The sequence below is a fragment of the Podarcis vaucheri genome, assembly GCF_965113315.1.
Source record: "Podarcis vaucheri genome assembly, chromosome: Z".
Lineage (NCBI taxonomy): Eukaryota > Metazoa > Chordata > Lepidosauria > Squamata > Lacertidae > Podarcis > Podarcis vaucheri.
Window position 1 is genome coordinate 20,896,400 of NC_138758.1, and position 24,332 is coordinate 20,920,731.

Genomic DNA, 24,332 nt, shown 5'->3' on the forward strand with positions numbered 1-24,332 from the left:
CCTGTTTCCCATCTTGTGGCCTAAGTGAATCATGTGTTGTGCAAAGGACTCCCCCCCATTCCTAAATCTAGGACTAATCAATTTAATGGCAAAGGGAGACAGATAGAGACAATGGTGTGAGACATAAATCTACCCTCTTTCTCCATTTTGTGCAGTTTTGCAAATTTCCCTTAGCTGCCACATCTTTAAAATAACACATTTCCAGAGTTCTCAGGAGCCACAAGAATGAGAAATGTGCTTTTCCTCTGGAAACCAGTAGTCTCCTCTGTCCCACAGTGTGAACTTTTTAGATCAGTGCACTTTAATCTTGGGTCTCAGTCCAGATGTTGTAACTCCTATCAGTCTCAGTCAGCTTAGCCAAAAGTAATGGGTGGTGGGAGTTATAGACCAACAAAATCTGGGGACCGAAGGTTGATGATGAATGCTGTGTAGGACCTTTTTGGCTCTGGAACACCAGGAAATATATCACACAGACAATTAAGAACTCAAGTCAGCTTTCTGCACATAATATTTATTAGAAGAACTGTTATGTAGAGATTAAACTTTTGGTTCAAAGAAAATAGGTTGGCAAGGACAACGAAGCGAAACATCTATATGACCTATATCTCCCTTCCCAAAGCAGCTTGCAGCGGTAAGTGTCATTGAGGAAATAAAGCAATCAGTTAAACAGCTTCTGAAATCTTGCTTGTTGCTTGATAAAAATGTGTGCTCTAAAGCCTGCAGAAAAAGAAGTCAGCCTAGAAGTTAAATATTGACCATGGACTTCTAACAAAAGATCTTGCCCAAGTCACAAGGTTTTATTGCATGCTTGTGTACTAAGAATTGGTAATTTTCAGGAGCAGCAGGTATTTTAACTGGAGGCATATCTTTAAAACATATGAGGGGCATGTAAAGGAAAAATCTAATGTCTTGAAACTTGAACATGAAAGGTTTAATGAATACAGCAATTCACCATGCAAAGGTTTGCTGAAAACTCTGCAAGAGTTTTGCCTTAAATTTCTGCAAGAGTTAAGTAGCTATAGCCTGAGGCTCAAAATCAAGAGGAAAAAAGTAGTTTAGGAGAAAAAGTCATAAACATTTACCTGTGCTCCACGCTTTCCGGACACAGGTCTGGGTTTTCCAGCTCTGTGTCAAAGCAGTTATGTTTTTGTTTTGTCCCAATGCTTTCCCCAGGAAAATGTGTGTTTTACTACTGAATTAGAGCAAACAGCAATCTGGAAAATCTGATTGCCAGGTTTTCCTGGGGAAAGTGCCGGGAGGAAATAAATTACCTGGACCTGGAAAGACCAGACCTGTGCCTAGAAATGAGGCACAAAAGGGAGTGTGGATGAGCCCCAGCATATTTGCTTCATAATGTTGTAATGAGCCAGCCAAAACACCCTGGTGCTTGACAGTACTTTTGGGCAGAGATAGAGGGTCTCACTCAGCAGGGAAAATGACCAACCACTCTCTGAAGTGAAGGAACAGACATTACCATCTAAAAAGCCCCCCATGTGAAGACTATTAAGTCTAGAGTCTAAAACGGTCACCACTATTTTTAGGTGCTGTAATAAGTTTAATATCTTGAGTTAAGATGGGTGGTCTTATTAATTAGCAGCCACAGCAAACATTAATATTCTACTGGAGGCCTCTCAACCAGGCAGGCACACACCCCTCACACTATTCTCCAACTCCTACCCCAATGTCTCTTGTAAAAAATAAAATAAAAATCCACATTACTATATGGATTTTTTTAGTAACTGCCATGAATGACACCCATTCTGGTCAGTTTATCCCCAAATATCAACAATCTTCTCACTTCCTCCTTCAATTCTACGTACTTTCAGAGAGAGAGAAAGACAACCACCCGCACTACTTCATGATGATGGAGGCAGCGAGTGGGGACCTTAAGAGTCTTTGTGGGCCCAGGTGAATCAAAGGCACTTTCACATCCAAAGACAACACTTCAGTGACCCTGATCTAAAATTACCTAACTATACCACTGCATCTCCCAATATTTCACAAGTCAAATAAGGACACTCATGTGGACACAACCCTATTCTCACACCAAAAATGATGACACAAGGGAACGCCTTTCATGCAGTCACTATTATGCACTATTGTGTAGGCCTGCCAGCTGTACATCTGTATGCATTTACCCTGTGAATAACCTGTTGAGCAGTTTGTATTTAAAAAAGAAGAAAAAGCTTAAGCATATTGAAACCCACAACAGAACTGAGGGCATTTACAGATTAGCTACAATGCAACTCAAACACATTCAGCAACATTTCCAGACAAGCAATTTTGGTGGAATGGAAGAAAAGCTACTGGATATTTGAAGCTGTCCTATAATGAATGGGGACATGGGTCCTCTTAGTTCAGTAAATATCTGTGTTGCATGACAGTATTTGTCCAGGATCTTGGGATATGTTATCAATCACCTGCTGTTCATGATCCTTTAAAAACAAAACACCTGGAAATGACAGAGTTCAACGTTATGCATATAAGGCATGTTTGAACTGAGCTACACCCATTCCGTATGTGTCAAGGGTGGCCAGTTCCACATAGCTCCAAAAGAGGAAATGCACAAAAAGAACAGGCCACAGATTTGCATACAATTTGCACATGCTCATTTGTATGTCTAGCTAGAAATTTAGAAAGAATTAATATAATAGAAATATTATAGCCTATTGGGGTAGACGGTGTGACCTGTGCCTGCTCAGTTCTGCTGTCAAGGTGCTGTTGATGGGCTACTTCAAGGTTTCTGCAGATCTGCCTTCTTATAGTACTTTTCCTTTAAGCTTGGATCAGACAGTCCTTCAAACAGAAAGTTGCATTCTTGGACATATGGCCACCCTCCCAGCTGTGCACGTCTCCATGTTGATTTTGTTTAAAAGCACCCCAAAATCAAAACAGAGGATGTTTTCAGACTGTCACTATTTTCAGGTGGAATTCAATCACAAATCAGCAAATTCAGGCAGCACAATTAAATATGATTCAGCTCTCTCGTGCAACAAACTTGCTTCCTATCCTCTACCCCCCAAAAAAAAATAACCTGCCACCACCCCCCAGTACTGATTGGAAAATGCATTGGAACATGCAGAATGACAATTGCCTGGTGTAACATTGTATAACTTAGCCACCAGAGACAGGATTTTTAAAGAGATTAATACCAGAAAATAAGAGCTGTCTCTGGAAGATAGGGACAATGTCTCCCCCTCTGCATCTCATTCAGTTTAGCACTTGGACGAGTTTATCTGAATGAAATGTGTCCCAACAAATCTTCTCAAAGACAAATGATCTGGAGGTGCTCAGCAGTTTATAATTTCCCAACACTCTTTTCTTTGACTGGTGACACTGGCTTTTTGTTCCTATTTTGGACCTCCCTGCCTGCCTGTTACTGGGTAGTAAAATTAAATGAGTGAGTGTGAATTGCTTTCCCTAGGAAAAGGTGGCTAAAGAAGAGTAACGTAAGAGCAGAGGAAGAACAGATGTTTGCTGGTCAGAAGGCAGTCAAATCATCCTGGCCCACGTGGGCTACGGTCTTCTCTTCGGTTAGGCTCTTCCAGCCGATGGAAATCTAAGAGAAAATTGGAGAATGAATGGACGATAATGAACTGGTTAGGCAATATACACAGCAAAGCAGTGGCACTCTGCAAAAGAAGGAGGAGGAGGAGGAGGAGGAGGAGAAGCAGCAGCAGCAAGTGGTGCAAAACAGCACAGTGACAATATACCACCGCATACAGGCAACTACTGCAGAATTGAGTTGCTGCTGCTGCTGCCAGTCAATAGCCAAAGATGGGGGGGGGGGGGAGAGAGAGACTGACAACCATATTGGCTGCTACAACAGAGCAGCCATAGGAATGAGGGAAGCTGCCTTATCCTGAGTTAGACAGTTAGTCCATCTAACTCAGGCCTCATCCACACTTCCTCTTCTTCCACTGCTTTCCCCCAGGGAAAACAGCTTTTTAGCGTTTAGCTGGATCAAATTTGTGTTTCCTCTGCATTGACGTTTACTCTGATTCAGCACTACAGAGTGAGTTTTCCCTGGGGAAGGAGTAGGGCAATGCTTTTTCAGGCATGTAAGAAGTGGAAGCATGGCTGAGCTCTCAGTATTGTCCCCCTTGGCTAGCAATGGCTCTCCAAGGTTTCAGGCAGGGAGACATTCCCAGTCCTACCTAGAGATGCTGAGGATTGAACCTGGACCTTCTAACTGCAATGTGAGCTACCAGTGAGCTATGGCCCTACCTCCTGGAGGGAGGAGATATTAGCAGGGCAGACAAAGACTGGCGAGACCAGGGTTCAAATCCTTCCACTCAGCCATGGAGCTTACTGGGTGACTATGGCCCAGTTACATACACTCAGCTTAATTCACCTCACCTGAGGATAAAATGGGCAAGAGAGAAAAGGATCACGTATACTATCCTGATTTCCCTGAAGGAAAGGGACTAGTAATAAGTAGTTTATGTGATCCAGATCCAGCTACATTATGAATCGCAGCCGCACTGTGCCTGCATCATCGGTGCCAAGCATATTATTAGTACATAATTACAGCAGTTACAATGACAACGACAAAACATATCATTAGCATTCCTGGAATGCCTTAACAGTGTTGAAAGTATCTCGCATTCCTTACCTGTAACATCCGACAATGCAGGACATTATTATCCCTATGTTGCTGATGTCAGGGACAGGGAATGTATCCAATGTTAATCATACTAAGAGTAGGCCCATTGAAATGAATGGCTATGACTGACTTAGGTCCATTAACTTCACAAAGCCATTCCCAAGTAAAACAACCCACTGAATTTAAAGTTAAGCTGAGGCGAAAAGAGAAAAGAAAAGAAAATTCCCATTCCCGCACCCACCTCACACAAAAAATAATATTCTGCCATTTTTACTCCATTTTTTAAAACGTGTGTGTATGTGTGTGTGTGTTGGCTGCCATTTAATTCCCACAATGCTTCAAAATGCAGCTAAGGCCAGGGCACTGTGAAGGGTGCGAAATGGTGACCTGACTGCCAATACAGTTGATCCTGCTGCTGCTAAGCCATGGGTGTGTGTTTGCAGGAGGGAGAAGCTGTGCTATTGCTACCACTTACAGTGAGGTCTGCTCTGTAAGAAACTGTTGGAGAATTTACTGTATCCTGGGGGGTGATTGGTTTTTGTTTTGTTTTGTTTTTGGGTTTTTTTGCAGGGTGGGATGTATCCTCCCTGCAAATTTCAAAAAAAAACTTTGAATAAAAAGAAGAAGGGAAAGAAACCGTTGGACAATTTTTCCTTCTCCTAATGAAATTCAGTGAAATGTCCCCTAAATTACTCTGCCTGTAGATAGGGTGGAAAATTCCAATACAGACCACGTGTGTACAGCACTAGTTAAAAGTTATAGATAGGTAGATATAATCAGCACTATTTCTGTTTCGGTATTTAGCCTCTGCCTCAGTGTTTTTTCAACCATGGGTCTCATTCCAGATGCTCCAACTCCTACCGGCCCCAGCCAGATTAGCCAATGGAAAGGGATGATGGGAGTTATAGTCCAACATTATCAAGGGAACCAAGGTTGAAGATCAATGCTGTATACTATACTACTGTATTTCCCTCCTCCTGTCCTCTACCTCTCCATCTCATTTTAATGCTTCAGAGGAAAGGACCCACTCACTTAGAAGAGCCTCTCGTAGCACTTATCACAGTGGACAATGTCCCGGTGAATGAAGATTTTATCCAGGAGATCTCCCATTGGCTTGTGACAAATCCCACACTGTGGAGAGAGAAAGAAGAAATAGCTGCAATTGAAATATGCAAAAAAAAGAAGAAGGATCTATACAGAAGAATCCCACACTGGTAGGGTGGCAGCATACAAAAGAAGATATTTATTCACACATCTTAATATTTTCAAATATTGCACATCAGTTATACAGCCACACAAAGAACAGAAAGAATCTTGTGAAGATTCTGAAACACACCGAATGCTAAATTTCCTTGAATTACCATCTGCAGGAGGGATGGTGGAGACAGCTGGAAGATCTGCTTCCCCATCTTACACAGGAAGGTCCTCCCTTCTCTCTCCTCCACCCCGGTTGCCGAGCTTTCAACTTCCAGCTGCTCTTTCTCCTTCCTCGTCCTTCTCTTCTGTCTGGGGCTGCCAAACTGTACCAGATACTGACAGAGCCCAGGGACTCATAGAAGATAATAAATTGTGTAACCAATACCCTACTTTTGGGCCTGGTCTTGGTGTGATGAAATAAGGCATCTTGATACTTGTGTACTATTGTTTCCAAAGGTTTCCGATTAATAAGTGTGAGGTGGTTCCCAAATGATATAACCTCCCCATTTTCCCCCTTGCCATATAGATACGCATGACTTGTGGCAAAAAGAGGGACCTACCCGGAAGCAGTACTCATGGCAGCAGATTCTGAGGTTCTCAATAGTTATCTTAGCACAGTTGCGGATCTCACGGCCACAATAAGTGCAGATGTCTTCAGTTGGCCTGAAGTAAAGGAGGAGGAGGACTTAGGAATGCATATAAGGGGAATGGGTTAACCACCACCAACTTGCCCATCAAGTGTCACTGCTCTTGACTGATTTAAATGAACAAAAACAAACATCAGGAGATATGATGCTCAGTTGTCCACAATGCTGTATTTTTTCTTGCCTTCCCTACCCAAGGCCATGGAACTTATAGCCTCTACATCTAAACAACATCTTGCGTTTCCCCAGATTTCCTGCTTTTCCAATTTTGTGCAAAAGTTTTTTAAAAATCTAAATCTAGTGAAAGAAAGAAGAAAAAAATGCATGAGGAAAAAAGAGGGAAATAACTTTGTGTGAGCAACCCAATAGGCTCCTTATATCAAAACCTTTTTAAAAAATTGCCCCTTAGTTCCAAAGTATGTAATGTTGTCCCTTTGTAGGAATTATCTCTTGGACATTGTAATTATTTGTTATAATGAAGCTTTCCAGGTTGACAAACGGTCCTACCTTTTCGGGGGGCTGCTATTCAGAAAGCTGGCACTGCTATAGCTTGTCCTCTCCAGTTCAGACAAATCAGCCAGGCTGCGACTGGGGGATGAAGGTAAGAATAGATCATTACATGTACAACATTACATGTACAACTTAAGGGTTAATTATTTTAGTGTTAAACCAAGAAGGGGGACAGGTGGAGGTGTTACTTAGCAAGTAGGCAGAATGGCATGATATTTGCTGAGGTAGCACATGCCCTGATTGGCTGTGTAGTTCTGAGGGAGCTTTTCCTCTGTAGGCTTGGTTGAATGTCTGCCTGCTATGTACAAACCTCTCTGTTCTTTTTTCCTTAAAGTATAGCCTGTTTTCGTTCAGTTTTCCTCATTAAAGTGTGATCAGGATTTTCTCTCTCTCTGGACCCTATCTGTGTTACTCAAGTGACTTTGCAATCAAATTGCATACAAGGAGGATCATTTAAATACACAAATATTTATAGATTGCAAGGAGCAACACTGAGAGATTATGGCAGGCTGAGAGAGGTTGCTTTTATGCTGGAGTACCCAATGTCCTGGAGGCTTTTCCATTTTGAATTAAAATGGATATCCCACGCAACCTTTATTGCAATGCTGTTCTATAATGTTTACTCACAAATATAGCCACCTTCAGTGAAAGGTCCCTCTAACATTAATAAAAAGGTTTCCTGTTGGAAATTCTCTGTTGACCACAGCAGAAAGATTACTAACTGCCTCATGCAATAGCCTTTCTTAATTCTTCAGTGTCCTACTATTTTACTAAATAGGAAAGAAAAGGGAACAAGAGTGGAAGTCATTATTTAAAGCTGTCCCCCTGTAGGACAGGACACTGAGCCAATTAAGAGAAGCTTTTCAAGGGTAATTCATTTCTAGTCTCCCAGGATAGGATAAAGACTGGCAAACCGGGAACCTTTAATTAAAGGCAAAGGAGCCCCCTAAAGCCTCAACAGCAACTTTTCCTGTTGACGCTGGCTGGGTTAGTGCAATAAGGCTTGCATCTTATTGCACCCAAACATAAAATATCATAAATCAGAACTGAAAAAGCACTGGTGAACAATACAGAAAGCACTGGTCTGCAATGGCCTAACACTGATATTGTCTAGATGCTCTGCTGAAAGTGAGTGAACAAAGGATGGTAATTCCAAGGAAGGCTCTAATTTGGAAACATCCAGGGGAAGTCAGAGATATTTCTGATTTCCCACATAGATGCTAGCTCTCCAAAGCAACTCTTTGCTTCATCCCCTCCTATATCCATGCCTTTTCTCATCTACTACATCATCAAATTTGGGGGAGCTATCTGAGGCATCTTCTGCATGTGTGGGACCATTTTTTGGGTCATCAGAGCCAAAGTAGCCAAAGACAAACTAGCAAAACGTTTTACACACAGATTTATCCATACATAAAAATGATATAGGTTTACATGCTGCAGAGGCAATCATAGATGCACCCATCCACTCCATATTTCGTTCCCTTACCTATTGTAACGTGGTGAGGATGACAACTCCGTGCTGTTGACTGATTGCTTCACGAAGAGAAGGCCTTTGCTAAAAATGGCAAGAAACAGATTTTGAACAGGTTGTTTTATACATCTGTCTATCTACGCATGCCTGGCATGCTCTGGTCCATGGGGTCACGAAGAGTCGGACACGACTAAACGACTAAACAACAATATCTATCATCTATCTATATCATCTATCATCTATCTATCATCTATCTCATCTATCATCTATCTAATCTATCATCTATCTATCTATCTATCATCTATCAGTCAATCATCTGTCTATCTATCATCTATCTATCTATATTATATTATTTCTATCCATTTTTAATTGTTTTTAATGATATTTTTTTCTATGTTTTAGCAGGGGGGCGGGTTCCATCTGTAAACCACCTCAAGGCGGAAGTGGAGTATAAATATTTGTAGAAGTAGAATAACAAAGTTTACTTCAGATAAGACAGTATAAGAGTCTGTGATGTATAGTGTTTCGAGCAGGCATGTCCAAAGTCCATTTTGGTGACCTAATCTAGCCTGCTGGTTGTGTTAATCCGGCCCCTGTGGTAGTATTTCTTGGGGTAAAATCCTAAAAAAAGCTCAACAATTTCCAACTTCAATCCAAAAAAAAGGTCAACAACTTTGGTTGGCCCCCATGGCCCTTCATTTCATCAAATCTGGCCCTCTTTGAAAAAAGTTTGGACACCACTGGTTTAGAGAGTGCCAAACAAGGAGCAGGAACAGCCACATTCAGATCCCTAGCTAAGCCATGAAGGTCACTAGAGGGGTGTTCCAATGAATCCCCTCATGGTTTGAAAGCATGTGTGAAAGGCACATGAGGTTGAAATGAATAACCCTTGCCTGTCCTTGCTGATGATGCATGCAGCAGCCTTGCTGTACGTTTGGTGGCAGTGCAAAGGGGCCATATATGGCTACCGATGAATACTACTACTACTACTACTACTACTACTACTACTATTATTACTACTGTTGTTAAACCTATAGCCTGCCTCTCCTCCAAGGAACTCAAGGTGGCATACATGTTTCTCCCCATTTTGTCCTCACAACTACCCTGTGAGCTAGGTTAGGTTGAGAGGATGTGGCTGGCTGAAGTCCACCCAGTGAGTTTCAAGGGTGAGTAGGGATTTGAACCCCGATCTCCCGGATCTCAGTCCAGTACTCTAACCTCTGCACCACATAGACTCATGCATGCTGGACTCCTCCACAGTGCCATATTATGGCTGGTGGAGGGCTGTTTGAAGGGTGAAGATAGCCAGTGCAAGCTCCTCATGAGCCCTTCTCAGGTGACTCTGGGCTAGCCATGACCTCTCTCAGGCTGGATCTAGACACATCAAAAAAGTGATTCAATTAAACACGTTGTAGACTTCATACAGGGAAATCCCATTGGTGAAAAATGGGACTCTTTACCAAAGTAGCTGAGTCCTCAGTCTAATCTCCCTGACAGGGTTGTAGTGCCAAATCAGTGTAGGAGAAAGGGGAACTTGTATAATATCCTGATCTCCTTAGAACATAGAGATGAAGGCGAGATTCTGGAAGTGCTGAAATGAAGGCCACATTCTGGGAACCACTAAGCAGTTCTGTCACTGTATTAATGTCACAGGCAGTGTACAATGACTTGTGGGAGTGAGTAGCCATGAAAACTAGCTTCCTCTTGACCTCCACTTTTTACCTTGATGTGGTGGGGTCTGAGTCATAACCAGAGACCGAAGGATTCTTAAGCCGAGAGGAAGCTGCCGCAGCCCTCTCATCTGAATTCCTGTCAAGGGAAAGGAAATTAGATAAGCAGCACATCTAATTAGATGTCAGCTCAGGGACATGTGTTAGAGAAGGGTAGACATTCAGAGTGGCATCCCTGCTGTATCCCCTCATTGCCTGAGCAGCCATTAATGAATGTTTGGTACAAGGGCTAGGTGTAGAGAGTCCAAGAAACATCAGCACCGGTCACCTCCACAACATAAATTTAAAGCACATGGCTTCCCACAAAGAATCCTGGGAACTGTAGATACAGGGAACCTCATGGAGATACAGTTCCCAGCACTATGAACAAACTAGGGCCAAATATCTGTGCCAGCAACCATAAATTTAAAGCTTTGGCAGGTTGTTATGGGTGAATAACAACCTGTTTAACCACCTCATCTTTACCTTCTGATATCTGTGTCACAGATGTCCTTATAGAAAGGCACCCTGTGGCTCCTTGGGGAGCCAATTATTGGGCCATCTCTGAAGGGGTAGTAGGACATACTGGGAAGAAACAGATATATCAGTGTTAGCAAAACAGCAAGAAATGTAAGAACAAATGAGATGACACCTTTTATGGGTTGTCTCTAAATAACCAAAGAGAGCTATCAAAGTACATGTGCATTATTAAAAACACCCATTCCTACATTTTAAAGAAATTAAGGCCCTTGTTTTGATCCATACATATACATTTTTATTCATTATGCAGATGCCCCTGTTCCTTTTGGATTAACCTTTAGTTGTTCCAGTAAAATATGCTTTGCCTTTCGCTTTGTGCTTCTAAAGCACATTAAGCTCAGTTCGTGAACATGTTTCTCTGATAATAGTCACCACCAACAAAATATGGCACTGCATAATGCTCCTGGAAGCCAGCCATGTCCTTTTCCAGGACACTACTTCCCACTCTCACAATTTCCCGTTCTTTTCCCCTAACAAACCATCCAGTATTCCATGATCACTGAACATGCTAAGTCCCCATTTGCCCATTTTGGATTACCTCACTCCTACATTAGAGGATTTATTGTACTTCTATAAACCTTGATGTTCCCTCAAGCCTAGAACTAACAATGATGGCTACTGCCCTCAGGCCTTGCTTGTGGGCTTCCCACAGACATCTGATGCGCCAGTGTAAGACCAGAGTGGACTAGATGGGCCATTGGCTTCACCCAGCTGAGCTATTCTTACGTTCTCTGTCTTGTACACAGACTGTACCATTTTGGATGGACAAAGATGGATACTTGAAGAATGAGTTTGCTATTAGTGCATAGAATTCTGGCATGAGAAGTAACTACGTCAGCCACATATTTCAAAATGTTCTGCAGGACAAGCATGCTGCAGGGATAAGAAGAAGTTCAGCTAAACCACTGTTTTGCTCGCAGAGGGTTGAACAGGATTGCACACAAGCATGGGATCAGCAAGGTTAGGATAATGGTGATGCCTATTGCGATAATGCTATCCATGGCAACTGAGAGCTGATTTTTCCTCCCTACTATTCTGAAGCCATCACCACTGGTGTTCTTGCATATCCTGCCTCTATCATGTTATGTGGTTGTGATGATTCATAAGTTACTGCTTCCACTGACTTCTGAAGACTCTTTTTACTATACAGACAAGAATCCAACTGATCTGAGCCAGGTTATAAGATTCTCAGGTCCAATTCCCACACAGCTTTCACTCTACTGTTCTCTATGGATTTCTTACTTAGGTCTTTTGGACTGTTCAAAGCCTCTTTACCTTCCACTGTTGAATGCTTGGTTGTTCAGGTATGATGTTATCTCATGACTGATCTCCAACTTTCTGGCATTGGATGGCTGGTTGCTCAGATATGATGACATCCCATGCCTAGTCTCTGATCTGATGGTATTGTTGGGTTGGCAATCCAGATATGACGATCTCCTGTGACCTCTCTCCAACACACTGGGGTTGTCCATATAGGTTGGCATCTTATGACTTGTCTCTGACATGCCCAAAATAACCCCCCTGGAGAGACTGAAAGAAATCCTAATTGTCATCATAGCAAGATCTCTCAGAGGATGACTCTGTTGCCTATCTGCCATGATTAACTATTGGAGTTGTTAATCCATAAAACATGGAGAATCTCAGCACCATGTTTGATTTACAAGAAAGAATGTTGTCTCCTCTGTCCAAAGCTGAGGGGACAGCAAGATGGTTTGCAAGTCCTGGCATATAACGGTGGATAAATTTATCCAGATGGAAAGCAGCTGGAGGAAAAGGAAGCCCACAACATCTGGTGGTGCTAACAATGTGAAATAGTTTGCAAAATTGCAAACTATTTTATTGCTGAGGAGGAGGAGGAAGAGTCAAGGACAAAGAAGGCAGCAATCCAAAGCAGAAATCAATAGATCTCACATCCAAGTGATAAAGATAGGAAATTTTAACCAGTCTGAAAAATAAGGGAAAGTGCCAGAAAGATAAACTGCACCACCGTTTTTTTTAAGCCACCAGATCAGCTAAATCCTATAGAAAAAATAGAACAAGTTAGTCCCAACGAATCCCCCTTGCTTTTAATGGAACTGTTGGGACTAACTTTAGCTGGATTTGGAGCTAAAGAATGATGAAAGCTTAATGAGAATAAAAACAAATAGCCAAAATATCAAATCTAATGAAGTTTGTTCAGTAGACATGTTTTGGTTTTTTTCTAAACCAGATTGCCATTCTGGAATATTTGGCTATTTGAAATAAATTCAGATCAGCAGGATGCAAAGGTATACCCATGGATGCTGAAAGAACTAGATGAGGAACTTTCAGAGTTACCAGCATCTATTTGGAGAACTCAGTGGAAGATGGATGAAAAGACTGTAGAAAGGTAAATAATGCACCATAAACATGATATTTCACATTCTAAATAAAGGCCTTGGCACAGTCCTACACAACATATGAAGAAGTTAATATCCTCCTCTCGTTCTGACTGAAAATCTGACCTGTGTTTTGGTTTCTAACAGATTAACAAAACACACAATAGGTCACAATATGCTTATTGCCGGTCTAAGATTAGGTGATGTTCCGATTTCTCATTAACCTCTTCTGTCAGCGTGTTTGTCAAATTAGCTAGTACCACAAAACTGAGGACTGTAAACAATAAGAAGAATAGGATTAGGTTTAAAAACGATTGGCAGCAAAGAAGTAATATAAAATGAGAAGACCCAACTATGTAAATATGCCAGAAGAAAATAACGCAACAAGAGAAACTTGTTCCACAGCACAGTTCCACAGGACAGGCAAGTTGAAAAATACGAATACTACACCCAGTTTTGATTGCCGCTTTAAGAAAGGTGTAAAATTCATAACACAAACAAATTTAAATGGATTCACAGGAACAAGACAGGAACAAATGAGATCAACTGCCAGAATGTTTGGGAAGGGACTCAAGAATTCAAGATTCTGAATCTAGAAAGATGAAGATTAATGATTTGCAGCTTTCATATAACAAGGGAAAAAAGTGAAGCAACTGCTTTCTCTTTTGCCAAACATGGAAAAGACAAGAGGCAACTGAACTGAAGTCATAGCAGGTGAATATTTGTTTCACTGTCCTAACCATCATGACCTTGCCCGTACACTAAGATCTGCACTGAAGGCCCCACTTGTGTGCCTACTGGAATGGCTGATGAGGCTGATGTGTGCAACAGAGAGTCACGGAACTCCCTTCTGAATGACTTATGCATGCCCCCCTTTGGCACAGGTTTTCGAGAAGGCCCTGAAAACATCTCTCTTCACTGCTAGAGCGGTGGAACCTTCTGCATGCAAAGCAGATGCTCTACTACCTCTTCCTGTTGCTTATACTCAGCATGTGGCATTTCTCTGTTTGTGGTGAAATAACCCATCAAATTTAACATGCCGTCAGCATAAACCACAATTTTGCATGCTGACGTAACTCGTGAGAGGGTGTGCACTGAGCACGCAATTCCTGCTTGCTGTCTTCTATGGATGCACAGCTAGGGAAGTGTTGTGGGCTAAGTTATAAAAATTATTCATCCAAGTATTCATCCTCTTCAGTGGAGAGATAAAATCTATCAGAAGCTTGCAGCAGCAGCAGCAGCAGCGACCCATTATGTAAATTTACTAATTAACTGAGACTCTCACATTACCTGCCTTTTCTTGGCCCCTGCCCTACTCCTGTCCATTTCACAGCAGCCTCAGACATAGAAACCAAGTAGGTGCATGCGGAACAATAAAACAATGGAGAAAGAGTTTTGTTTGCTTTGTTTTCTCATGGCAGGATGCTCTTAAAGAACAGGATAAGAGGCAGGGAGGTGGAAATGGCAACCCTACTGTGCACTGGTGGTGGGGGGATGATATTTTTACAACAGGGATGGGGAACCTGTGGCTCTCCGAGTGTTGCTGGATTCCAACTTCCATCAGCCCCAGTCAGCATGGCCAATGACCGGGGGTGATGGGAACTGTAATCTAACAACAACTAGAGGGTCATAGGTTCCCTGCTGTAAGTCCTGCTGTAGTAGAAATGTAAATAATACTCAATGGTTTTAAAAGAGGTTAAGATTATCTGTACCTGCTGGCCACAATGGTGATGTTCTCCCTCCACTGCTCCTCTGAATACCAGTTGCTGGGAAGCTCAGGTGGGCAGAGTGCTATTGCATTCATATCCCACTTGCGTAATTCCCACAGGCATCTGGTTGGCCACTGTAAGAACTAGACTAGATGGGCCTTTGACCTGATCTAACAGGGCTCACCTTGCATGCTTATTCCCTATTTTGCAGATGTGGATGCCAAGGTTGAAAGCGAAAGAGAGAGTAGCTTGCTGAAGGCTACCTAAGTCAGTTTATGGTAGAGACAAGATTTCAACCTGGGACTCTATATGTTTCTGTTGGGAACTGGAGTCCATTGACATCTGGAGAGCTACAGGCTCTCTGGTAATGCAGCATCTTCCCAGGCCACAGCTCAAGCATGAAACTATGAGATCAGTGAGGAAGGGGAACTCTGCAGACACTGCAGCCTTCCATGTTTCCTTACCCTGATGTGTCCGAATCTGTCCCATGCTCTCCTTGTTGGCTTTCTGGAGTGGCAACGCCACTCTCTGTAGAGAGAGAACTGGACCTGCCAGGGAAATGGAGGGGATATAATCATATGTATGTGTACGCAAACCATGCTTTCCAACTTTCCATTGCTGTGAGCATTTGGGCAGAGATGGTCAGAAAAACAATCCCTGCTCAAATCCTTGTGAGCAAGTTGGAAACAAGTGGGACCTTGCACATAGCATACAGTGGTACCTTAGTTCTCAAACGCCTTGGTACTCAAACAACTTGGAACCCAACACTGCAAACCCGGAAGTAAGTGTTCCACTTTGCAAACTTTTTTTTTGGAAGCCAAACATGCTCCGTTTTGAGTGCCACACTTCTTGTTTTAAGTGCTACGCTTCCGATTTGAGTGCCACACTCCCATTTTGAGTGTTACGCTGAGGTCTGTCTGTTTTTGCTATTTATTTCACGTTTTTGTTTTTGTGGATCTTTTTGTTTTGTTTTTGTGACTGCGTGGAACCCAGTTCAGCTACTGATGGATTGATTGTGTGACTGCAGTACATTGTTTATTGCTTTCATTTTATGGATCAATGGTCTCATTAGATAGTAAAAGTCATGTCAAATTGCTGTTTTAGGGGTTATTTTTAAAATTCTGGAATGAATTAATTCGTTTTGCATTACTTTCTATGAGAAAGCGCACCTCGGTTTTGGAATGGACTTCTGGAACGGATTAAGTTTGAGAACCAAGGTGCCACTGTACTGTGGAAAACATAGAGAGAAGATTGTTCACTTCAAAACTGCAAGCACTGCCACAGCTTTCTCCCTTCTAAGACACGACAGTGGCGTAGTGTGGGGGGTGCAGGGGGGGCCGGCCGCACCGGGCGCAGCATCTGGGGGCGCGCGCTCGCGCTCGCAGCTCTCTGCCCCTACCGGGTTAGGGGGCGCAAATTACTTGCCTTGCCCCGGGTGCTGACAACCCACGCTACGCCACTGAGACAGGATAAATATGTCCATTTCCATTTCTCTCCTTTTCTGTTTTTTCCAAATATTAAATTCAGTTTGGCACATTTCTGCAAACATTTGTGCTTTTATTTATTTCTACAGTCTGCATGAAAATTCATAATTGTCGCATAATTTTGGTATGCAATTTTGCCTAGTATATGCATTTTAGTATATGGTTCGAATCCCCGCGGCGGGGTGAGCTCCCGCCATTTGGTCCCAGCTCCTGCCCACCTAGCAGTTCGAAAGCACCCTTAAGTGCAAGTAGATAAATAGGTACCGCTTTATAGCGGGAAGGTAAACGACGTTTCCGTGCGCTATGCTAGTGCTGGCTTGCCAGAGCAGCTTCATCACGCTGGCCACGTGACCCGGAAGTGTCTTCGGATAGCGCTGGCTCCCGGCCTCTTAAGCGAGATGAGCATGCAACCCCAGAGTCGGACACGACTGGCCCGTACGGGCAGGGGGTACCTTTACCTTTATGCATTTTTGCAAGCAAGTTCCCCCAAACAGAATGCATCTATGTACATTGTTTTCACAAGCATATGCATCCCCCCATGTACTTTTCATTCATATACACTTTTGTGTACGGGCTCTTTGCTGGGATAACTGCATCACACAATTCAGAGAAGTGCAAAGTTTTGAAGGATAGTTTGGCTTTGGTTTGTGTATTGATTTGGGAAGTGTGAATTTTGCAAGTTCACATTTAATTACAAAGGGGGGAAGGATCTCCATTATTCCTCCTTCCTTTTCCTGCCCAAAAGACCCATTTATTTCCCCTTCAACAGAGGAAATATGCAGGCAGTGGTGGAGACCCCAGTAGACCCAGTGAAGTTTGCTCCTGATAAGAAACTGATGCTACTTGCTTGAGTTCCATCAGGGAGAGGACCCTCCGAGAGCATTCTGTGAGCAAGGCATGTCCTTTTCACAGAGTGATACTCCATCACAGCAAGAACAGCTCTTGAACCATGCACTCACCTTGCACTTTCCAGCTCTGACTCATCCCTTTTGGCAGCTCTTGGGAGTTCACCTTGGATGCCAGTACTAAGGCTGCTTTCACTGGACCATGAACCAGATCTGACCGACGAAAGACAGTAACATTTGCAAATCTTGTCCATTAAAAAAAGAATACAGATGCAATATACCTCTCATACCAGTTGTTGGGAATCACAGGTGGGGTGAGCTCTGGTCTTGTTTGCAAGCTTCCCATAGGACTGCCACAGTAGTTTATCTCTGCTGGTTGTATGACAGTTTGTATATTTTCCTGTCTGCTTTGTTTTAATGTGTATTTGATTTTAATGTAAATCTGGCAATGAAGACTGGAAAAGGAATATCTGAAATAAATGGGAGAGCAATCCAGCCCCCTGAACTGCCATGAGCAATGCTATCACTTGATCTGGGTTTGGTTTGCTTTTCAATCCTAGGTTGTCATGCAGCAAAGGGGCTTCCTTCCTCTCTCCCTCCACCACACCTTCTGCTCTGCCTAGTGTGTGGCAGGGCTGTGGCTGTACCACTCCATCAAGCCCTGCTATTGTTTGCCAGGGATTAGGGCTGTAGCCTAAGTATAAATAAATAATGGAAACTGAGCATGCTCAGTAAGCATCGAATAGTGATTGACAGTTTTGGAGAAAAGCTGGAAAACAAAGTAGGAGAGGGAATGGAAAGTTGTGGTTCGAACGCTGGAGATAAACACTCCACACTGCAACAAAGTGCTGCAGGAACCCACTTATATATAGATTACAGAAGCAAGAGTTGCTTTTAAGGAACAAAGGCACAGGTGAAAAATGCCATTGGTATCCTAGAGACAGTGGAGCTGCAAAATATCTTCAACAAAGGGAAGGTTTGACAAGGTCCTCCTCTCACTGCTTCTGTGAAAAGTTTTAAAGAAAGCAGCGCATCTGACTTTTGCCCCGACCATATCAAGTAGCAAAGGTGGAACCTTCTGTTGTCTGCCTCCTTACTTTGCCAGATGAGCTTCCACCTTTTTGTATTCTGTGTCACTTGGACTCTCATATGCCATCTCTTGCACAGCCTTCTTCTCAAAGTCAGAGAAAGATCTGCAAGAAGAAAGGAGACGGTTGCGGACCCACTTGCAGTGACACCTCCCCAGGGAGCAAGGCCTAGCCTTAGAAGGTGAACAAACTGGACGAGACAATGTTCTCGGATTTAAAATTGGCCACGACTTTATTGATTCCAGGTGTAGGTAGGATTTGACTCAGATACTGGATGTATATTATCTCAGCCTCCAGGTAAAGGGCTGACATATGACAGGGTCGAGCCTGGGGTTAATGAGTTCTCCACAAGATGCAGGTCTACATGGAAGGCCATCCCAGGCTGCTAAAGGAAGCTCTAGGGCCCATCTGCCCCATGCCTTGGCTTTTGGACAGAAACTTCCACCTAGCTTCCTTTAACGGGCTACTTTGTGATTGCACAGTTTTGAGGTAGGGGTGATGCACCACTTCACCCCTGGCCTGATGTTAGACTAAAAGGATTCCACCTAATGCCTCATCGAGCCAAGTTGCAACTATTGCTATGGGGAAGGCTAAACCTGCAAACAGGGCCAATCTGTTTGCAGGCAAATTGCTTCCTAGCTCCTGAAACGGCAACCATTACTGAACCACAGGAAAGCCAGTAAGCACAGTGCCCTGGGAAGGAAGGAAGGTTGGCATACAAAACCCACAGTATCACTAAATGGGGTGGAGAGAGGGAGGGTTGTTCTTCACCTGACTGCAGTCCCAAGTGTGGGCACAGCCAGGATTTCTGTAGACTAGGGGCAGACAGGAGAGAAGCTTGCGCCACTCTGGTCCTCTTACAAGCCCTGCCCACTCAGCCTGGCCGGATAGGCCAGAATTCAAATAACCAGATGGCAGGAACACCCGCCACTCCTAGCAGCCAGCCTTGGGATTCCCCAACTGCTGGCCACTTCGCCCAGCATTGCTCCCTGGGACTCGAGGCCCTCCGCGACAGGCCGCAACCACCGTCCATCCTGGGACTGGGTAAGCTGCCAATTCCAGTCCATCCTAAAACTACTGCCCTCCATGAAATTGCCAGAAGGTGCTCCTTGCTCCTATTAGACAAAGGCTACATTCACACTATACATTTAAACTACATGGCTCTCGCAAAGAATCCAGGGAACTGCATTTGGTTAAGGGTGCTGGGAATTGTAGCACAATGAAGAGTAAAGTATGGTCCCTAGGACTCTTTAGGGGGAGCATCATGTGAATTAAATGCAGAACGTATGAGCTGCCATATGTCTGGATTTTCCCAGGCATTTGGCTGATTTCTGCTCGGACACTGCTGCCGACTGCAGTATTCTGGATATGTCCGAGAAAATCCGGACATATGGCAACCCTAAATTAACCCACATGAACACAATGAATTACTGCAGGACCAATGACACTAATTCTTAGCATGGCTTACAAAGCTTTAGGACAACATATCTCTGATTAATTTTCTGGAAGTCACAGTGCAGTGATGGGGAACCAGTAGCCCTCCAAATGCTGGTGGACTACAATTCCCATCATCCTTGAGCATTGCTTCAGCTGAGGTTAGGCTTCTTGAATTTATAAATAACCCCTTCCCCTAAAAAAAAACTCCCCAAAGCAATTTGCAACAATAATAACATGCAGTGATAAAAATACATAAGCATATTCAAGACACAGCCAGAGTAAAAACATCCAAACGTTGGTGCTGCCCAAATGCACAGGGTGGGAGGGAAGAATTGCTGGGCACTGAAACAAGGACAAGCTGGTGCCAAGCAGGCCTCCCTGTAGATAACAATCCATAGACAAGAAGCAGCTGTTTGATCGATATACTACCATATCTTGCTAAATTTCATTCACACCACCGGGCATGGTAAGACACAATAGCAGACCACATTGCGTGCTTCTGTTCCTCCATTATTTTACCCATGAAAATGGTAGTAAATAACTGTATGCTAGAATACCACCCCAAATTTTGTCAGATGGCGACACAATCCATGACAATCATGGGGAAAGTATAGATCAAAACCCCCATAATTTTCCAGGTTAGCAGGTAGCAAACAGATTTCTTTTCCTGTAGGAAATTAACACAGATATGAGCACTAAAGTTCCCCGTGGATTTTACTGCATTTCCACAAGTGGCTTTTATGTCACGTGAAAGATCATATAAAATGCAGAAATTATCAGGAAGATGCATCCCTGGTTTGGGAAGTTCAGATTAGGTTGGCTTGCTTTTTAAAGCATACTGAATTGAATTCCCAACCCCATTCCTAATTATGATAGCCAATTCCTCCAAGATTATGTGGTGTCCCGTCCCCCCATCAAGGGGGGAATATGGAATATTTCCCTAAAATTGGACTCTTTACCTAAGATAGCTGAAACCTGATTCTGACCTTCTGGGGAGAAGGCTGATGACAATATAGCCAAAATGACAATTTTGCTTTTTCCTATGTACCTTTTTGAGCCAGCATCCCCATCGCTGTCAAAGTGGGTGGGAACACTGTATGTTGCTCCAGAAGGAGTATCGGTGCTGTCCCTATCGAAAGAGCCAGCCCTATCAGAGATAGAAATACAGTTCAGTGTTAGATGAATATTCAGTGCCTGGATTTGCTGGTTTTCCTCTTCCATCCCCTTTTTCATTTGTATTGTGACTATTATACTGTAAGCCCATATGCAGGGAGCATGTTGCTGTTCTAAAATCTTTTCAGAAGCACTTTAGGTGCTGCTTGAATGCAATTGGGGGCCCTACTGAAGTTGTATTGGGAAGTTTTAAATGATTGATATTTTATTATGTTTTTATATGTGCTGTAAGCCGCCCAAAGTGGCTGGGGAAACCCAGCCAGATAGGTGGGGTATAAATATTGTTGTTGTTGTTGTTGAGTTTGCACCCCACTTTCCCCTTCCATGTTCACACAAAATCTGTGTGAATTCTGTGACTCGTGAACTCGGGCTCCCTGGTGGAGCTTCCCTCTTTGTGAGCCTGGGCAGATCTGCCAAGAAAACATCCAGCGAATTTTTGTTACGCATGAAGCAACACGGATTGTCAATGGCTGCTGAGCATGACAACAGTATATTCTGCCTCCAGTATCAAAGGCGGAATGCTGCCACTGAATGCCGGTTGCTGGGGAACACAAGTGGGGGAGAGAGTGCTATTGCACTTGTCTCATGCTGCTGGGCTTCACACAAGCATCAGAGTGGCCACTTTGAGAGCAGGATGCTGGACTAAACGGGCTTTTGGCCTGATCCAGCAGGATTTTCGTGTGTGTTCATGCATCTCATTTCCCAGCATTAACTTCCCAGGGAAAAAAGGGAACGGGGAAGACCCAGTTTAAATCTTCATTAAGCTTAGGAAGTTCATTTGGTGACCCTGGGCATAGATATAGCATGTTGTAGGGGATTGAGTGTCAGACCTAGAGGGCTAGACTTAGAAGACCCAGGTCCATTGCTGCACATGAAATCCAGTAAGTGAAATTGGGCCAGATTCAGCTTTAACCTACCTAGGAGAGTAGGGAAGGGGTATAGGCCAGTGGTAGGGCATCTGAGAAGATTGCAGGTTCAATTCCTGGCGCCACCAGGTAGGTCTGGGAGGGACCCTGAAGAGCTGCTGCCAATCAGTGCAGACAATACTGAGCTTGATGAACTACTGGAATACTGTGAGGTGTTCCAATGTACATTCTTAGGGGTGAATTGGCAGCTGCTGAAATTGCAATTATGGTGCCTTTTTTCAAGTGCAGGCTAATTTTAGGACCTTGGGACAGAGCAAGGAGGGGATTTCAGGGGTGCCAACAATGAAATTATGTGAATATTCTTGTCCATGGGAGGTCACTACTATGCTAGAGTTCTAATTAAACTGAATTGAAATGCTGTGGCAATGAGGTGAGTGGTGGCAGAATCCATGCCTGCCCCACCCACTTTTAGGGAGAAGTCTTGCCACCACCTCTGGAGTCTGTTCAGGAGCTTTGTGCGTAGAAAAAACAACAGCACAGCAGCAGAGCTTCATTCCTGCTTCATTCCCACAGGCAACAACAAAACTATCCCCCCGCCCAAGGAAGCTGCCCCCACTACCCACCTTTTCACCACTGTAAATGCCACCCTCTTTTGGGTTTCCTTGGGCATTTTTCAGGGCGGATGTAGTCAAAAAGTGAAAGGAGGGAGCAGGCTAGCTTTTCAGCAAAAATGTGAAAAATAGTGCCTGTACCTTTTGTCTCATTCTACAAATGCTAGAAGCTTTTAAAATTAAAATTAAATTGCAGGAGGAAGGATATCCCCCCACAGGATACCCATGTGACCACTGTCAAAAATATTCATATGTTCAGTAATCAAAATATTCAAATAATTTCACCCATATCCCACTAAAATGAAGAGATGGCCCATACATATTTGGAATGGCAAATGTGAGAAGGGAAGGGGGTAGCTTGGAAGTCCCTGAACAGTCTTTGTGCTGGCTGGACAGGAAAGGAATGAGGGGGCCGGAGCATGGACACCAGCCAATGTACCTGCACATCTCCCCCTGGGCTGTGCTACTGCCCTTGAACCCATGAGTCTCCCCAGGACTGGGAAAGCTGGCAGAGAAACAGCAGCAATGTGCCAACATTGCCACCTGCTTTCTTTTTGTGCATGTGTGTTTTCTCTGTTGGTAGTGGGGTTTCTTGCTGTGGATGGTTGTGGGCACCAATTCATACCACTCAGGATGAGAGCCTGGATGGATTGGAGTGGGGGGAAGAAAAGGGGTTAAGTTACTTAAAAGCCACAGAGTCCGTTGGCACAGAATGTGAGAGTGTCTTTGTGTGTGAGAGAGAGCAGGACTGAGTGGGCTGCTGTAAGTGAACAACAGAGTGGGAACTATTGCTAAAACCACAGGTTATTTATTCTATTTAAATCTGCTTGAATGCCTTGTGTTTGCTTTTACCTAAGTATTTGGTTAAATTGGGAATTTTAATTTTTGTTATTGTAGTTTTAAACCTTGTTCACCTTATGACAGAATTGTTAAATTGTTGTTCATTGAACCTGTAATCTTTTAAAATTTTTGGTATACTTGGTTTTTCCTCTCTTTATTTCATTAACTTTGTTCCCTGCTCTTAGATTGAAAATATTTATTGAGGAGCAGGCCATAAATACTGCAAATAAATAAATAAAGTCTAGATATCACAAGCTGGTGGAAGGGAGAGACATATCGCACAGAATACCCTAACCGTCTTGGAGGATGGTGTGATAAAAATGCAACAAGCAAATTAATTATTATCATCTAAAATGAAGCCACTATTTTACATTATCTTTAGACCTCCAAAGTTTTAGCCATGCCGCCCTTTACCTTGGGGAGCCAACATCTATGTCACGCAGGTGTTCTCCAGCCATGGACTGAAGATAAGTCTCAGGTGTAGAGAAAGCATCTCTGGTTCGATAATGAGAGGTGGGCCTGCTAAGGAAAGTCCAATGAACCTTTGTGAGGACATTTGGCCAGACAGACTGTCAAACGTGACTAATGGTGATTTCCATACTTGGAAGTAGGGTTTTATTTGGCCCAGTTTTTGCTGCAGTTAAAATGCTCAAAAAATGCTCATTGAAACAGTTTTGTGGAAATGCATACAAAAATACATGCAATAATAACACATACAGTGATGCATTTAACAGCATGTACAATTTTAATGTGAACTTTTCATGCAATCTCTCAAAGAATTCACACAAAACAGGATAGATTTCTGATTGAGTGCCAGCAAAAATGAATTAGGAGGTTCTTACCTCTTTGGGCTTGCCTCTGGGGAGATGACGATGTGCGGAGGTGTTTGACTCACAGTTGTACTTTTGGGCTTTATTGTTTCCCAGCTGTGGATGGCAAGAGGGCATCTGGTTAATAAGAGGCCTACAACCACTGTTCCATTCTCAATCAGTTTTCTGTTAGTCCAGGTATCTATGCAGGAATGTTGGGCTGTGTATATTCAGAAAACTCCAACTTTTGTGTGCCCGGAATACAGCTTACTGAACGAACACCAGTGGCGTAGCGTGGGTTGTCAGCACCCGGGGCAAGGCAAGTAATTTGTGCCCCCTAACCCGTGGATTTGCGCCCCCTAACCCGTGGATTTGCGCCTAACCCGTGGATTTGCGCCCCCTAACCCTAACCCCCAGATGTTGCGCCCGGTGCAGC

The 24,332-nt window shown here is 43.4% G+C and overlaps 1 protein-coding gene across 9 annotated transcripts in view; it reads right to left on the reverse strand.

Annotated features, from left to right (window-relative positions):
• Positions 1-495: 495 nt before the first annotated feature.
• The window catches only part of ZNF185 (zinc finger protein 185 with LIM domain), a 68,596-nt gene continuing 44,759 nt past the window's right edge, over positions 496-24,332 (reverse strand). For 2 of the 9 annotated variants that reach the window (XM_082207543.1, XM_082207544.1), the window contains exons 16-29: positions 23,930-24,013; positions 23,502-23,609; positions 20,646-20,744; positions 18,170-18,265; positions 17,187-17,285; positions 15,208-15,291; positions 11,953-12,207; positions 10,624-10,722; positions 10,151-10,237; positions 8,444-8,512; positions 6,955-7,035; positions 6,364-6,466; positions 5,639-5,737; positions 496-3,559 (exon numbers count right to left, since the gene is read on the reverse strand). In XM_082207543.1, the coding sequence (XP_082063669.1) occupies positions 5,639-5,737; positions 6,364-6,466; positions 6,955-7,035; positions 8,444-8,512; positions 10,151-10,237; positions 10,624-10,722; positions 11,953-12,207; positions 15,208-15,291; positions 17,187-17,285; positions 18,170-18,265; positions 20,646-20,744; positions 23,502-23,609; positions 23,930-24,013 (1,363 nt within the window). In that variant the 3' untranslated portion in view covers positions 496-3,559. The remainder of the gene's footprint in view (positions 3,560-5,638; positions 5,738-6,363; positions 6,467-6,954; positions 7,036-8,443; positions 8,513-10,150; positions 10,238-10,623; positions 10,723-11,952; positions 12,208-15,207; positions 15,292-17,186; positions 17,286-18,169; positions 18,266-20,645; positions 20,745-23,501; positions 23,610-23,929; positions 24,014-24,332) is intronic. The other 7 variants (XM_082207545.1, XM_082207548.1, XM_082207546.1 and 4 more) reach the window with 7 other exon arrangements.